General features: G+C 27.0%; 1 protein-coding gene across 1 annotated transcript in view; it reads right to left on the reverse strand.

Annotated features, from left to right (window-relative positions):
• Positions 1 to 17,613, reverse strand: part of Adss (adenylosuccinate synthetase) — a 43,355-nt gene extending 25,742 nt beyond the window's left edge. The window contains exon 1 of the mRNA XM_067263874.1: positions 17,332 to 17,613. Coding sequence (XP_067119975.1) covers positions 17,332 to 17,526 — 195 coding nt within the window. The 5' untranslated portion in view covers positions 17,527 to 17,613. The remainder of the gene's footprint in view (positions 1 to 17,331) is intronic.
• Positions 17,614 to 19,076: the final 1,463 nt, after the last annotated feature.

The following is a 19,076-nucleotide window of genomic DNA, read 5'->3' on the forward strand; positions in this document are numbered from 1 at the left end:
ATACAAAGTACATAATAATTTTAAAAACAGGTTTACCAATATACTACCCATGGCTGAGTTTAAACTGCTTTCTTTTCACTCATACACTTATCACCACTTATTCATTTTCTCTGAAGTTTCCAGTCATTGACTCATTTAAAACATTTAATTTCAGTCCAGATCTTATTCCTGCTATTTTTTATTTTTTTTTTTTACAGAACTAAAACCTATGGCAGCAGTCATTTTATCAAAATTATTTTCTAAATTTGCTGAATTCAGTTTTGTCCCAAAACAGTGGTTTTTCTCCTCAATAATAGCTATTCCAAAAAAATGACAAAAACTGCTTTTGACCTTGTCATCCACTATACTAAAAATCTGAAATTCCCCAATCATATCAAAACATATAACTTATTGAACACTGTGGCCTCTGTAATCATTTGAATTCCATTAATTTGCTCAAAACTGTATCTGTAATCCTCAATAACTTTGAAAAATAGCATCCCACCTATGTTATCTACATAGACATTTGCCAGGCATTTGACTCTGTCCTCTCAAATATTCTTCTCTCTATTAGACTCCGAGTGCAAGTTACTAGCGCACCACTCTGGCGGCGAATATTTATATAACACATAGTAGTTTTAAAAATCCAAAGGGTTTCTTCTTCATATGAACCTTTACCAAAGAAAAAAAAACAAACAGTCTCTTGGTACAGAAAATCAAGTAAAAATTTTCAATTTCAACTTACCAAATTTTAAATGTTTTTAAAACATAAAAAAGAATTAATAAAATATACAATTAAAAAATAGAACTTTAACTGGACTGTATTTTTCCCTTAGTGATATAATTTTAACATGTGGTTTTCAACCAGTCCATACTGACAAATTTTTTACACCTTCAAGATGGAAGAAAGGAATTTTACTTGCGAAGGCTAAGCATATAGCTGAAATTAAAAAAATAAAAACAATGGAGGAAGTACAGTTATAGCTATTTGCCTACTCCAAATGAAAATTAATGAGAAATCATATTATATTCGTATTGAGGCATTTTTTTACATTTAAACTGCTAATTTGCACTTTTAAATAATTTTAGATATCAGCATAACCTCTCTGCAATAAACAAACAGGATGACTTGCATGACAACAAAACAACATTGTATATTGCTGCTTTTATTAAGCTATATACTGTTGAATTTTTCTTTGATAAAAATATTTCATATATGTTTTGTGAATTATTTTTAATACAAATTAATTTTCAGTTATCAGCAGATACTCATTGCTGTAATTATTTTTCTAAGTGCAAGAGAGGTATCCATGGTCAGTGCAAACATATAGCAGCAATGATTTTTGCATTAAATAATTATAAAGATGAAAGTGTTACCAGTGAAAAACAGCAATGGAGAATTCCACAACGTAAGAAGATATACACATCAGGTGGATGTCGCCTTAGTAATTGTGTAATTCCAAAAAGAATAAAAATGCCAGCATTATCATAATAAAAATGTTGGTGCATTTGATGATATCAAAGAGTAAAACACATTAATTGTGCTCTTTTTTCAATGTTGAGAGCTGAATTTGATGAAGATGCACAATGTCAAGTGCTACACTCTGATTTAATCAACACAGTTCATGAACAATGTGAAGAATTATATTTAAAATCTTTAATTACACCATTATTTGAAAGTAAACATATGAATAATTGTTATAAAATTGTTGAAAAACTACCTACAAAGATAACATTTTTAAATGGATTAAGTTTTTTTTAGTTTTATCATTATAAAATTTTAACAATTTTCTGAAATGATAATGTGATTATCACACTTCAAAAATTACTCAAATAGCATATCTCACAAGAAAAAGCACATGTCCAGACTGGTTCATTTACAAACAATACAGATTAAGCAGCTCTATGGCTCATTCTATAAAAACAAGAAAAAGCAATTTTGAAAAATTGGCTTTTAGATTTTTAAATAATACATTCAAAGGAACAATTGCAACTGATTATGGAATTAAATTGGAGAAAATTTCAAAAAATTCATTTTTGCTTAAAAAAAATTAGAATAATTGATGCAAAAGTTATCATTTGTAATGAAGCTCCATGGATTTGTGCAAGCCCTGATGGTATATGCAAAAAAGGAGATAAAATAAGCTTACTCAAAATTAAATGACCTTACACATGTAAAGATAAAAAACAAATTGTTAATTTCAAGACAAATAAGGTATTTGTAAAATATTTAAAGTTTAAAAATTCTACATTTTATTTAAAAGAGAATAGCATGTATTTTACACAAATCCAATTAGCTTTATATGTAACAAATATTCAATTTTCTTATTTATCTATAGTGATAAACAAAATGTAATTCTTAAAGTGGAAAAAGATGAGACATTCATTTGTTCACTATTAGAGAAGATGCAAATATTCTACTTTAAATACTATTTACAGTTGCAGGTAAATAATAACTAAGTAAATAGTTTTAGTGTTTTCACAATAAAAAAAATTCACTCATAATTGGAGGCTGCAAATTTACTAATACTGCACAAACATTATTTTATCTACATATGGAAGAAGTGAAATGAGTAATCTGCGGTTCAATATTTCAAAAATTTTAATTCTACCAACAACTCTCAGCATGAATTCTTACATGAGCAATTTGTATGTTTCATCCATTTCATTACCACTAAACTGCTTTTGATTTGGCCTTGAGAAAGGAGGCATAATTAAAATAGAATTTTTATTTTTGACACCCAATTTAATTCAAGAAAACCTATCAGCTATAACAATATCTCCCTCCTCCAGTTTTTGCAGAATACCACAATCATTTGTTATAAATGAATCTGTACTGTACTTCTCCCTCCAAACCCACTAGAAAGAAAAGTTATATCCTGATGGGCAATTCCAATTAAATATTTTATAGTATAAGCAGATTTATAGTAGGAATAGAACAAAATTTGATATTGAACTGATCATGGCTTCTCAATTTTAATTTCTGTACAGTCAATGATTACTCTTGTTTCACAATAATTTTCTTTAAATGATTGAGGTAATGTAACCTTAATAATTTCCAAACACAGAACAATTTACATTTGATTTTCTCATTTTTTGTATTATAAATCAGATACAAATTAAAAAACAATAAGCAATTTACTTGCTAGGTATGGTTTTCGAAATGTCTCAGATACAATGCACATGCATTCTTTAGCAAACTCCTATATGTTATGTAAATATTTGCCACCAGGGCAGCACGTAAGTAACTTGCACTCAGGATCTATACTCAGTGATATTTTTGACAGTGACCCTGTTTATCACTCCTGGCTCAACAACTACTTCCTCTCACATACATATAAAATTTGATTAGGTGATTTGAAATTCCTCAATTTTGTTCTGACTTGCAGCCTACAATCTTATGTAGACAGAAAAGATCACTTAGTCTATTTATTTAGTCAACTTAATTCCATGGTTATTGCTTATGTCGACAAAATTATGTTAATTAACCATAACCCCGATGTCCTCCAACTAGACCTACAACTTTTAACAACTCTTCTTGAAAAAGCTAACCTTACAATTAACACAGAAAACCAATTGTCATGTGCTTTTCTTTACTTCAAAATACTCCCCTGCCTGCTTTCACTGTCGATACAAACAAATTAAATTACATTGACTCTACAAATGACTTAGGTAAAATTTTTGATAATAAACTCACATTTTCAGAACACATTACCAAAATATTAAAATCTTTTGCCATACACCATGGAATTCTATGGAGATTTTGCAGATCCATTTCTTTGAAACAGGTATTACATTCTTTTTTTTTATGAACTTTCAATCTCTTGCCAATTATGGTTTACTGATCTGGGCCATGGAGTCCTTTCCTTATAGAAAAATTCTCCAAAGAACTTTATGAAATTTATCTGATTTTAAATAAACTCTACCATTTGCCTATTACTTATCATTCGAACATCAAGTCCAGACTAGGGCTCCCTTATTTTACAGAACATTAAATATTTTGATCAACTTTTATATTTTAATGGTTATATATAGTCTGATTGCCTTAGACTAAAAACACCACAGCAAAACTTGCATAACCCTACATGTATTTTTACACCTTTTTTAGATTGGCCATTTCCCAAAGATCATTTTTTTTATTGTAGTTCACAAAATATGATTAATCTTGAAAACATACTTTATGAAAGTTTTACCTCATTTTAAAAATACTTGTGAACATATTCTTCATAACTTTTAATTTTTCTTTTTATTATATTTTATTTTTGTGATTAGAATATATTAGAACACATTAAAACAATGTTATTTTCCATTACATGTGTTTAGCTTGTTTATTTATTTGATATTTTTTTTATTGTCATGGGTTTTATTATTACATGGGGGTGGAAATCTTTTGTTTCAATCAGACTTATCTTAATTAACTAAAATAAATAAATATTACCATTACATTTGTTATTATTTTTTAATTAATTTTGTATTTATAACTATCTCTTAATTTCAGTTACTGATGAGGGCCATAAAATGAAAGTCAACCCAAAATGCATAAATAATGCATGTAATTAACCAAAACAAATACTGGTAACCCCCGTATAACACGGCCTTCTATAGTACGGATTCACTCTAACACAGTTCGAGAATTGGGTAAAACTCTCGTACAACATAAAATGTAATAAAAACTACTAAAAGCAAACTATCTAATTTGAAAATAGGGAAATCCCTGTACAACAGTTCAATAAATGTGACAAAGCTTTTAAGTGCGAAAGATACCTCACTTGACATTTTTCATTCGAGTGTGTACGTACTATCAGATTTTCCTGCATAATTTTTGTGAACTATTAGTACTTAAGTACAGTATGTAAATTTTCTTTTCTTGCCTTTTGTCCATACACGTGGTCTTTCTCAAAACTTGTTTCATGTTGCCAGATCTCAACACTTCTGCTCTTGATGTTGCCAGATGTTTTTTCCTTATTCCATACTTGCTTCATTCAGTCACCGGTTTTTAGGCATTGATATGTGCCTCAGACTGTTGGGACAATCCACACCTTTACAAGTATACTTTAAGACTTTAATTGTGTCTCATTTTTGGCTATATAGATTAAAAATTTTCAGTTAATAGTGCTTAGTCGTGACAAAGAAAACATTGTTTAATTTATATTAATATGTATCACTTCTTAAGAAACATTGTATTTTAATAAAGATATTTATCTTATTTATGAAAATATAGTAGCATGTTTTTTAATTTTTGGAACCTAACCCTCCTTTTCGTACTAGTTCTTTGTTTCGTACAACATGGATTTGCATAACACGGCAAGTTTTTGGAACATAACTCCCGTGTTGTACAGGGGTTACCTGTATAAGTAAATTCTACATTTTTGATCATTGAATTACCAAAAGAGTTTCTGTACATCTGAAGATGCTGGATTATGAAATTCTTTAATAGAAAAAAAATTGGTTTGACTTTAAACAATTCAGAATTTGAATGGCCTTCTGGAAAAAATTAAATTCTAAGTATGAGGCATCACTATATAAAAATTTCTGTATATATTAAAAAAAAATAAAAGTTCTTTAAATAAAATAACTCTGTTATTAATAATAATCTATAAACTTTTACACTTTTAATGCTATTCTTGTTAAACAAAAGCACTAAATTCTTTTAGTAACTACTTAGTAACCCTATGAAAAAATCTTAAATATTTACATTTTAACTATTTCAAAATATTAAGTTCAATTTTAGGATTTGGCAGTAGTAGTTTGTTGTGTTTTGGTTTTATATTAGTTTTTTCCAAATTTCTTGCAAATTATTTTTTAATGCTGGAATGAGGTATACTTTTTCTCCAATATGCCTTTGACATGTGTCATAGAATACATCTATAAACAATTTCTAGAAAATAAACTTACTCTGGTTTGATTTATTTCTTCTTTTTCATATATGTGAATAATAATATACAGGGTGTCCATAAATGATTACCCTGATTACAATTTGTTACAAAATATTTATTTGTATTTGTAGATTCATACAATTTAGTAAAATTTTATCAGAGTATTAAAAAGTTCTTATCCATATGTAAGAACTCTACTGTATTAAAGTTCATGTTCACTTCTTGTGGCATTAGAATATCAAGGCATTAATAAATCTTTCTTCATACATTTTCTAACACTTGTGGGATGATGCATTCAAGTATAATCCACCATCACAATGTTTCTGTATCTAGAACAGCTGTTGCATACACAAAAGAAAAAAAAGTACAGTGGAGTTATGTCTAGTGACCTTGGGGGCTACGAAATCAGCCTACCCATGCTTATCCAATAATTTAAAAATGTTTCATACAAAGTGTCACAAACAACTTGAGCTCAATGAGATGTTCCATCCAACTGAAAAATAACAGTAGGCTGCCTCTGTTTCAATTGGATATAGCATAATTAATAAGCATGTCCAAAAATTATTTGCATCAATTATGTTTTCAAAGAGGAAAAGTCCAATAGTGTGATTATGTAATAGGGTATACCATACAATTATTTGAGAATGTCAAGAATATGTTCTCTTACCCCATGCTGATTTTCTGATTCCCAAACACTCAGATTGTGTCTGTTGGCTATTCCACTAACATTAAATAAGACTGCATAAAAAAAACTATCATCTTCATTTATTGATACAAGTAAATGAATGCATTATATTAAGCACTGCACATGAACATTCTTGCTGGATATTGGTTTTATGTGCAGTGCTTATTTATGTACACTCAATTTTGAACAGTTGAATTTATGCATTATGTTTATTATTATTTTTTTAAAATAATCATCATGACAAATTATTTATTGTCACATTGTCACTGCAATTTTTCTTCACAATGCACTTAATTTAGTAGTCTCTTGCCCCTGTACGTCATACAGTTCCTGTTAACAATGAAATCATGCTGGTCATCTAACTCTGTTCAGGAGAAAATTTTTTAATTGAAATAACATGACTTATGGCCTAAAGTGGAAGTTCATATATAATTAATCTGGTTCCCCTGTACCTAAGCTTTCCAAATCTGGTCTTGACTTTCATCTATCTAACACCTGTTCGAGATTAAGAAAGGCCAGATAGACAGCCAGACGACAGTGGAAATTTATAGGTCTACAATCTTTTCAAATCGCAGTCCAATAATGCTTATCCATACTTATCATGTTTAAAGTGCATAAACCAATACTGTAATTTGATCTGGTAGTATTTTGAACAGTACATTAGTACAAAGTACATTAACAGTACATTAGAAGACATTTATTTTGTGTACAGTACATTAGTACTGTTCAAAATACTACCAGATCAAATTAGCAAAATATTTCAACTAGAAACAACATAGAAGACTGTCTATTGACATTTTTTATTACTTCAATTAAAGTTAATATCAATAAACAGTGTTGTTTTATTTACAAACTACAGGGTGTCCATAAAGTCTGTATGCAATTAAAAAATTTATAACTTTACTAGCGGATCCAGCCACACGTTGCTGTGGCTCAAAATGTATCTATTATAAATGTATAACACTTTCCCCACGAGGGAATTTCGAAAAATCCCTTCTTAGTGTACATTCTCTTGATATACCCTATTAAAACAATAAAAAAATTCAAAAAACCACATCGAAAATAGTATAATAGAAGCAGTGTTCTTCAATGTAAACCTTAATCCTCTCCCTCTCCCCCACGGGAAAAAAATCAAAAAATTCCTTTTTAGTGTATATTCTGTTGATGATCTGCTTTAGTTCATCGAAATAATGCCTCACAGAAAAGAAAACTTAAGTCATCGTACTCGCGAAGTTAGCGCCATCTGTTGGACATAAAATCCTTAATCCTGTCCCTCTTCCCCCATGGAAAATTTCGACATCTAAATTAGATAAAAACACGCTCGTATTTGAGTGGAACATTGTGTGAAAATTTCAAAGCAATCGGTGAAGAACTTTCGGAGATTAGCTATTTAGGAACAAATGAAATTACATTTTTATTTATATAGATTAGTATTTGTGATAGAGAAGTTATGTAGAATGTATTGGAAATAAGAAAAAATAAATAAAACAATAAAGTGTAGATTATTAAGTTTCCACATGTCCACCATCATTAGTAATACAAAGAGTAATATGATTTTGTAGTTCTCTAAACATTTTCCACTTGATATACAGTAATGCCTGAAATCAGTTATTTTAGCTTTCAAGTCTTAATAATTGAGGTTTGGTTGCATACACTATTGTTTTCACATGTTCCCATAAAAAAAATCTAATGAAGTCAAGTCTGGCAAATGTGGAGGCCAAGAAAATGGTCCACCTCTTCCAATCCATTACTAAATAATTTTACTTAAAACTAGGTACAGTAAGCTTAGAAAACTCTGTAAAAAAGTATTATCATAAATACTAATAGTTATAAATTTTTTTAAATTGCACACAGACTTTATGGACACCCTGTAAATTGATGTTATATTTTCATACTTTCTTCATATATTTCAATTGTAATCATTACAATTCAAAATATTTTAATTCTATTTTGAATACCAACTTATTTTTCTGAAAATGCTTTCTACTCCAAAATCATTTTGCAAATAGCAAACATTCAATAGCTATATTTCTTTAACGAAAATTATCAAGTTTACAACTTTAGTTTTTAAACTTGTACAAGTTTAAAATTCTCTGATAAAATAAAAAATTTGCAGTTATGCAATTAGAAATTAATGCCAGTGTCTGTACACAATATATATATATATTTATATATTTATAATATTTTTCAAAACAAATTATAATTCTTAAGATAAGATAAAGTTGTAAATTATAACATATGTTTTCTCTTTTTTAATGGATTTCTGAACCAATTTTATTGCCCCCTCAGCCTTTAACTACCAAAATTTAATAGAAATCAATCCCCTAATGCACAACTGCCCTGCAAAATTTCAGAAATATTCAACACAGGAGTTATTAAGCTTCAAGCAGGGTGAACAAAACCATGCCCTCCCTTCTCACACACAAATTCCCTGAATTTTATTGCTATATATATATATGGCAATAAAATTCAGGTAATTTGTGTGTGAGAAGGGAGGGCATGGTTTTGTTCACCCTGCTTGAAGCTTAATAACTCCTGTGTTGAATATTTCTGAAATTTTGCAGGGCAGTTGTGCATTAGGGGATTGATTTCTATTAAATTTTGGTAGTTAAAGGCTGAGGGGGCAATAAAATTGGTTCAGAAATCCATTAAAAAAGAGAAAACATATGTTATAATTTACAACTTTATCTTATCTTAAGAATTATAATTTGTTTCAAAAAATATTTTTCTTTCATTTTATATTTGTTTATATGTATAGTAAATCAAAATGTATAATCTTACTTATCAGGATAACTAAATTTATGAATGAGTACTAAATGACCAATTACTGTAATTATCCTAAAAGTTAGTTCATTTTTTAAAATATTTTTGAATTATATTTCTAAAAATTAATTTTTTTGTTGTAAAGTTTTAAAACTTCAGTTTAAATCAAATTAAACTTTATTCTAATATAAAAACATCATTAATTTTGATAATTTAGAACAGGATAAGGATGTCTCAATGTTTTGTTATTTGAAACATTAAATCTTCAATGCTATAATTTTAATTTTTTAACTTCATCTAAACTTATAATACAGCATTATCAAATTAAAATATTTGAAATATAATCATTTAAAACATCATTTACTTAGTTTAGTGCATTACACAAATACATATTACTTTTACCACACTGCAATTTTAAAGTGACTATTACTGTTAATGCTTTTGTTTTTTGTATACTAACAAGGAAAATCATCATTAAGTCTGACCCTACTTGAGTTATAACACAACTCCCTTTATCTCCTCACCTCCCTCAGCCTTTAACTACCAAAATTTAATAGAAATCAATCCCCTAATGCACAACTGCCCTGCAAAATTTCAGAAATATTCAATACAGGAGTTATTAAGCTTCAAGCAGGGTGAACAAAACCATGCCCTCCCTCTCACACACAAATTCCCTGAATTTTCTTGCATTTCTCAACATTTCAAGGTTCCGAGTCCAAAAATGTAAAAATCTTGGTCATTTTTAGACCAATCACCATACTTTCCCTCTGTTATACATAAATAGAGCAGGGAAAGTAATAATCACTATTAATTTGAATAATACTGAGATCAGATGATAATTTTTTCCTTTTTTGGCTGCTTTTCACTGCATTTGTTAATGTGTTTGTGTTAATCTTCTTTCTGCTTTTATTTCATTCTTCATTTGTTTTTTCCAATAATTTTGCAATAAACCTCTTTGTAAAATTATTCCTTCTTGAGATTAGCATTCCTTGACTGATAATTATTTTATAATCTAGTTCTATTTCTTTTAATCTGATAGAAAAAGTCTAAAATCATTTGATATAGGATCATTGTAGCAAAAAAGGTTATACAAAAGTTTAATGATTTTCTTCCTTTAATCCACTATTAAATATTTTCAGTTTCTTTCTCAATCAGCAAATATAAGAAACAAATTTATTATCAGAACTAGCTACCTCCTTTTCAAATTTTAATCCACATGATCAAATAACAAATTCAATTGAAAAAATAATGACAATACAAACAATGATCAAGTCCTTTAAATCCTTTTTACTCTATTCAGGAACTAAACAGTAGGCAATTTGAAGCAAAAACTTCATAAATGACCGATAAAAGCTATTAAAAAAATTACACAAAAATTATCTTGGATCCTACAATGAAAGGTTGACAAAGATAATTTTTGTGTAATTTTTTTAATAGCTTTTATCGGTCATTTATGAAGTTTTTGCTTCAAATTGCCTACTGTTTAGTTCCTGAATAGAGTAAAAAGGATTTAAAAGACTTGATCATTGTATTGTCATTATTTTTTCAAATAAAGAAAATCCTGGGCTCATGTATGATTATATTAATAAAATAAAAATATTGAATTTGTTTAATTTTTTTTATGTAGCTAAATGATAATATAAAAAAATTTGTTCTTTAATATGGCTATTATTAATAACCAAATATCAAAAGAAGCTCTCAAATCAGTTAACTGCCCTATTCTAATTAAGTCTAAGTTTCCACATAAAACCAATATCTCTACTGGAAAGAAGAATGTCGAGTCCAAGTTTACAACTTAGCCTTCATCTATCCACTTGTAATTTATTTTTTTTTTAACAATATATACTTGAGTGAAATAGATAACATTGTTTTGAAGTTATTTTTAATGTAAAGTAGTGCTCATATAGTGAATTAATCTATAATAAATGTACAAAAATATAACCAATTCTATTTAATTTAATAAACCAATTTAATAAATACTATATTTTTACTGTCAAAATAGTTATCTACAGTTATTATTTTCTGTTTAAAGTTTTATCATCATCATCTATTTTCTCATTTATTCTCTTAAAATCAGCTATAATCTATAATTTTCTAATCTTTCAAACTTTTGACATTAAAACCAGTCACCAAAAAGAAAAATTAATTATATCATTTTAAATATTAAAATTTTTAGATACACATTATTTTCATGTAAATGATGATTATAAATCTCACATTATGAATTATGGCTTGGGTTATAATATTGATTAAATCCAGAAAATTTAGTTTTCTAAATTTATGAAGTATAGTAGAGCATCGATTATCCGACTCAGTTGAGGACTGAGGTTGGTCGAATAACTGAAAAAACGGATAACTGAAAAGTATGAAAAAATACATTATTAGTATAGTGTATTAGTATATCCCATGTAATTAGTATATCGCTATTAACCTACTTTGCGTTGAATTTTCATCGATGTTAAGCCTAACAAATTTTTTTTTTAAATAATAATAATCATTAAATTATTTCTTTATTTTGCACAAAATAAATACAGAAATAAAGAAAAATAGAAAATTAAGCCTAGTTTAAATACTGGCCTCCCTTTCATGGTCGAGCCAGTGTTTCCAGCTAAAACGCACAAACATTTAACAAAAATAATATTAAAGTAGCCAAGACATAGCCAAATATTGTAGCGCCACATCACTAGCGGACATTTGAATTTGCCGACTAGAACACGGTCGGTTAACTGATGTGACGGTTGATCGGGGGTCGGATAATTGATGCTCTACTATAATGTATTTTTCAATCTCCAATATAGACAGCCACATTCCTTCTGAATGTCAAGGACTAAGCAGGCAAGAATATTTATATTGGATGATATTCTTGCCTGCTAAGTCCTTGTCATTCAAAAGAAATGTGGCTATTTACATCAGAAATTGAAGAATACATTATTTAGTTTTCAAAATTTATAAAGTATTTCTGAATTAATCAAAAGTATATGAAGTTTTATAAACAGTGTTTTCAAAAGTGACTATTATGTCAAAATTAAAGATATGTTTAAAAATTGTTAAACTGGCATAATGGTTAAGTCAAAGATTTAGGAACCGTACATTTTTTGAAGACTATAATTACAGAAACTATATACCCTGACATACTCAAACAATTCCTTGAACCTCAACATTTTCAGGATGGTATTCTTGACATGATCATCTTTCAAAATGATGGAACACCATGCTATTACATAACTATTTGAGATTATCTCAACATCTGTTTTCCCAGTTATTGAAATCATGAGCATGAACATTCATCTGATTAAACACCCTTGAAAATTCATAAGGTCGGCAGTATATCACAGAAGAATTAGAAATTTGGCTGACCTTCAAAATCATATCATTGTAGTTATTTAAATGATAACACCTGAAATGCTGGAATGTGGGTTCTGCAAAATAGTTGATCACTTTATACTCTATAGAGACATTGATAGTGGCCATGCAGAAACTAATCATTAAATTAAATAAAATACATACTATATGGGTCTAAGTATGTAAATTTTTCATGCCTGAAAGGTGCTTTTTATAATTTCTATTATTTTACAAAATAAATAATCACTTTTGAGGTACCCTATATTAATGGTTCCAATTTATTTTAAAGATTTACTATAAATGGAAAAACTATAACAAACACTGCACATATAACCAATATTCCGCAAGAAGAAACTACAAGAAGGCAAATGTTTTCATCTGTATTTCATGGGGATCATCCTTTCATTCTGTTTAATGGACATTGTCTTGTTAAACATGGATATACGGCAATGCCCATTAAAATACAGATAAAAATGTTTGCTTTCTTATAGTTTCTTCTTCCTGGATATTGGTTATTTGTGCAGTGTTTATTAACTTATACCCAGCTTTGAGTATTTGAATTGAATATAATTTTGCCAATTTTTAAATGAAACAGGTTTAAACTAAACTAGAATTGTTAAGGGTAATGAATTATTCTGCCTTTCAATACATAGGCCTAGCATTAGAAGTCTTTAACCAATAAGATTTATGAAAAAGCAAAGTCAGCTCAGAACACGTAAATTCAGTTTTCCTGAATTCATTCATATTAATAACAGAGAATTTGGCTAGCAAAAGAAAAAAGGGTTTTTCTATGAAATAGCATAAGAAATTAGAGTCAATCTAATTGAGCTAAAACAAAAATTAGCTTAAACCAAAGGAAACAAAGATGGAATTTGGATCTCCAAATTAAGCTTACTAAAAAATTTGGCATCTTTTTTTGCAACTCCACAAGAGGAATAAAATATGAAGTATACAATCTGAAAGTTTGCCAATCCAGAAATGAAATAATTAGTGTCACTTGTCTAAAAAAAAATTGCAGACAATAAAAATTCTATAACTTAAAAAGCTAAAAGAGAAATAAACATGCATGAGTAAATTAAAAATATGCTCAAATTTTGTAGCAGTTTATAAAACTTAAATCAACAGTTTAGAAAATTTTTGGATGTTTGGGAAAGAAAAGAATGTTTCTTTTAATGTCATCCTATACACATCAGTACTGAGTTATTATTCTACAAGTACTAAGAACATTTCTTCAAGATGTCTTAAGCATCTAGCTATAAGTAATTTTCCACAAATGTAATTCTTGTAATTTTAGCATTGGCAGCTTCAGATGCTAGAAATAAAATTTTTCAAAAACATTCAGCATTAAAAGTACTGCCAACATGTAGATAAAACCTGAAAATTTAATTACTAAATTTTAAAATTATAGGATTATTTAAAGAAATATTTTGGTAATTTTAATTTATATTTGGTAACTAAATTTTTCCATGACTTGAATAATCTAGGTTTATATAATTTATTTCAAAATTATTATTGAAATTAATATTTTATATTCTATTCTTGCCTTGAGATTCCTCCCATCTTCAGATGTAAAAATCTCTCAAGTCAAGTATACCTGAAAACTACAGACAAAACACATTGATGATGCTAATATATTATTTTAAAAACAATACAGTTTTCATTAAAAGTTTGAGTGGAAACTACAAATATCTTGTAATCACAGCTTGATATGAAAAAAGTAAATCCATTATGTATGTTGTCTCTAAAAATAAAATTAAAAAAGATCACAAATATAATACTAAGAAAAATACAATATAAAATAACAAAGTTTTTGCTATGAATATTTTTTTTATACTAAACATCCTTGTATCTATCCAATATTTTACTATTTTTTCTGCTAAATAGCACATCAAATTTTTTATAAAAAATATTTATAAATATTGTAAAAGTATTTTTTAAATAGTTAAAATTCTAAACAAAAAAATTGATTGATAAGTTTATTCAATCATTTTTGTATCTATAATAATTTTAAAAACTATCTTTTAAATTGGATATTTTTTTTATTATAAGTGCTAATAATTTTTTAATGTTATAATAAGGATAAAAAATTGCCATAATTACTCCTTTAGTGAATATGTATTAATGACATCTGTTAATTATGATCAAAAAACACAATTTAAAGAGTTAAACTATTAGAATTGTATAAAGTGTTTTAAAAAATATCCTCTATTACTAAAATCAAAACCTCAAACAGTTTTTGACAAAGCAATGCTCACAGGATATTTCATCCCTACTCTAATAAGTTCAATATTATAAAATTATTATAAATTACTTAACTTTTTTAAAAAGTATTACAATATATACTATCTAAATCTATATATACTTCAATATAAATAGAATATATAAATTAAGAATTATTTCAGTTATAAGGTTAACAGAAAGAACAATCTGAGTGATCATTCTTGTCTTAGAATTTCACACAAATCCTATTGCTTTCTAGACATTTCTCAATGTCTAAATAAACATTTTATATATTTACGTTCAAGGTGTTTTACATAGCAACACATTTTGTAACATTAGTATATATCATTAGTCACTCACAGCAAATTATACATTATAAAATATATTAATGTAATTTTTTTTACTTTGTTAATTTTGATATTTTTATTTATTATAACCAATACTGTATATATTAATTTCATTTTTTAGATATGTTAGAAATGTTTAATATACCAAAAAAGATATATATCTCTAGTTTATGATTATGATAATAACATATGAACAAAATCTAGATTTTAACTAACTTCTTTATTTAATTACTTATTTCTCCTATTTTAATATTGCTAGAAATATATTTCCATTTTGAAATTTTAATAGAATTATTCATTATTTAACTTATAATAATTATTTGAATGTATTGAAGTTTTTAAAGTTGAAATAAAAGTTTATAATTAATTATTAGAATAGTAAAGAAATAAAATATCTTTGCTGATTTATTTAATTCCAACCTTATAACATTCATATGACTTAAATTTTTCAACTTAAATCATGAATATAAAATATCTCAAAGATTAAATGTTAACTTTTATTTTCTTAATTTTAATTAAATATTTGAAAAAGCATATATTAAACAATGTATTTAATTTTATTAACAGAATATTAGATTGCAGACAATATAGTCTTAGTTCAAAAATCATGTAAGATGTATACATGTTTTACAGACATAAATATGATAAAATTTCATACTTTTAAAGTTTTATCAGATTTAATATATCAGTAAGTTGTTTTGTACTTTGAACTTAATTTTCTTGTTAAAAATATAGAAGGTAAGATAAATTAAGTTGTCAGTTTTTCACCAATAAAACTTTTGCAATTCTTGATTAAAAGATTAATATTTCTAAAATAAAAAACTAAATTTTAATAACAATTGTTTTTCATTTCATATAAAGAAAATATCTTTATTTTGTTTCAAAAGTTAAACAAATATAAATTAATGGGAAAAAAAATTATATTTTACAAAGTATTATATCTTTTAATATATTTTTATAATTACAATTTTATTTAAAAAGAAAATTCATTTCATAAAAAAATTAATTATTCATTCTGTAAATTTCAAAATTCATCTTGGCAAGTAATAGTAAATTTCAGAACATTAATGAATTGGTGGTTACTCACTTCATAAACATATTTAATTGACACTGAATAATCATATGTTCACTGTAAATTATTAGCAATTAAAAATTTTTAGCAAAACTTTCCATTTCTAAAGTCCTTCAGTATTTAAAGTCAAAGTAATATCATAATTTCATCATACAATTATTAATCAATCTAATATTCAATAATGAATTTTGTAATAATAAAAGACTATAGTTACCTAACGAGAATAAGAAAAATTACAAAAATATTAGCAGAACTATAATTATTTATAAATGATTTATGCTGATAAAGCAGAGCATGTTGACCTAATATACTTATTCTATAAACAGCACAAACTTATTACTTCATGTGTTCACAACAGATCTTAAATGTTTCATCATATAAGTAAATTTTCACACACATGCATCTTATAGAGAAAATTTAGTTCTTAGATATTGCATTATAAAATAAAACAATGATCTTATTTCAAAATACGTATATTTCACATTTGTTCTTACATTTGGATTTTTTATCTGAATTCTTTTCAAACTAAATTTTCATAAATAGAATATTTAAATTTAAAAGAAGTCTAGAAATGGTTGAGGAATACTTTAAAAGTTAAATATGATTTAATCAACTTTTATACATTAACAAAATATATATATAGAAGAGTGCTTGTAAATTATTTATGCTTAAAATTTGTCACATTATTAAAAAATTATTCACATGAAATTTTAAATCTCATTCTAAACAAATACATTGTTCTAATTGTTCTTAATAAAATTTTAATATGGATTTGTGCTGGTATTGTTTGTATTCATCATTATTTATGAGATTGTCCATTTACAGTTACGAGAGGACAGAGGACATAAATATAATATATATATGTGTAATATCCTCTGTCCTCTTTTAAAAATTACAATGGAATTTCATAACATACCAAATAATACATTAAGTTATATCAGTTTCAAATATTTATGTCCCGTAAGTGGTTATAATCGATTTATATTGGAAGTGCATTAATAATTAACTTCTGGATCGCTATTAATAATCACAAAAACCGAGATTTACCTGACATCGACAGACAACGTCTGCTTTTCCTGCCAACATATCGACGATCTTTCCTTTTCCTTCGTCACCCCATTGAGCACCCAAAACAACTGTTGCCGTGTTAGCGTCTCTCTTAAATCTTTTGATGTTACTAGGAGGCAATTCGCCATTTGTCGTTAATCTTCCGCTATCCTCCATCGTGCGATTCCAGTCCATCGAGACCGGAACACGTCTATTTCACAACGTTTTATTACCTCTTGTCTGAAAATCCGATGCTATTGGCCAATCACGAAGAAATTTAATTTCGACGTCACGTTATTCTCACCAATGGCAGAGAGGCTTGTGTGTGTAATGATTACTATAGCATATGCATCCAGAATGGAAATCACGTGTAGTTTCATCCGTATCACTATCGAGTTTCAAACCGAATCGGTTAAAAATAACGATAGAAAATCGGAAAAAGTGCGATTTTATTTCGTATTAAATTAATACGAATTTCTATCCGTTTTAATAAATTAAATTTTAAAAGCCGAATAAAATAAATAAATAAATAGCTATTGAATGCGAAAATTACACTCTAATAATTTTAATTTCATCGATAAATAAATAAATAAAAATAAATAAATCGCCGTTAAAATAATAATTTCGCGAATTATAGAAGATTTTTCGTAAAATTCGGACGATTTCAACATAAAACAATTCGATTAACGGCAATAAAATTTTATGCAAAATATTTATAAAAGTGACTTCGTTTACACTTGACAATAAGTGATAAATAAAATATTTTTAAAAGCCGTATTTTCAATAACTGATGTCGAAAAAGGCGAGATTTAAACAAAAGTGTGCTTAATCTAACACGAAATTTAATAAATTAAATATTGATAATAGATAATATCCTTATGACGTCAGAACGCAAATCGAAATGTCACGAGTTTTTAATTTATAATGAACGTTGCATTATGCTGCCAAGAAAATATTCAAGTTATACAGTCAATTAATTAATTAGGCAGTTGTCTTTTCTCAGGCGATGATCCATTTTAAGTGTTAAACTAAATAATAGCGTTAAAAGTTCAGTTACGTAATTAACGCATGTACGGGCAAGGACACTGCCCAAAAATTGAAGATCACCTCGCGGAAAATATTTTGTCTCTTCGATATTACAATTAATTCTTCGATCTTCGATTAATATAATTATTTAATAGTCAATATAATTTTATACTGTATACATAAAGAGATGTTAAATAGGATTGCTAATAAAATTATCTCTTAATATAATACAGTATATTAAAAATGTAAATGAAATGATATATATGCTAAAAAGCAAAAGTTAGTTATATTAATTTATATAGGGGCTTTTTAAATTTGAATAAAATTTTTTCCTAAATAAAATTATAGTTTTATTTTAAATGAATAAATACAAAACCAGAGTGAGAACATAAGAACAGAACGTCTCCACTGGGGTTTCTCACTTCCCGGTCTTTTGCTTGTCCCGGGATTCCGGGATAAAAGTGAACTGTTTCCCGATATCTTGGGACAAAATTAATTATTTTTAAGATATACAAAATATCATGAAATCAAATGATATAATTATTTTTCGTTTTTTAAAGTAATTTAATACGTTCTGTAACCTCCAAAATCATATTAATAATGCTGTGTAAGATATATATTAAAAATTACCTTTGAGTTACGTAGAAATTTTCACAAATAGAAAAAATTTATTAAAGTTTGCTGGAAACTGCATACAATAACAACAATAAAAATGCTTT

This window comes from Centruroides vittatus, unplaced genomic scaffold (assembly GCF_030686945.1).
Source record: "Centruroides vittatus isolate TY-2023 unplaced genomic scaffold, ASM3068694v2 contig_18, whole genome shotgun sequence".
In the NCBI taxonomy this organism is placed as follows: domain Eukaryota; kingdom Metazoa; phylum Arthropoda; class Arachnida; order Scorpiones; family Buthidae; genus Centruroides; species Centruroides vittatus.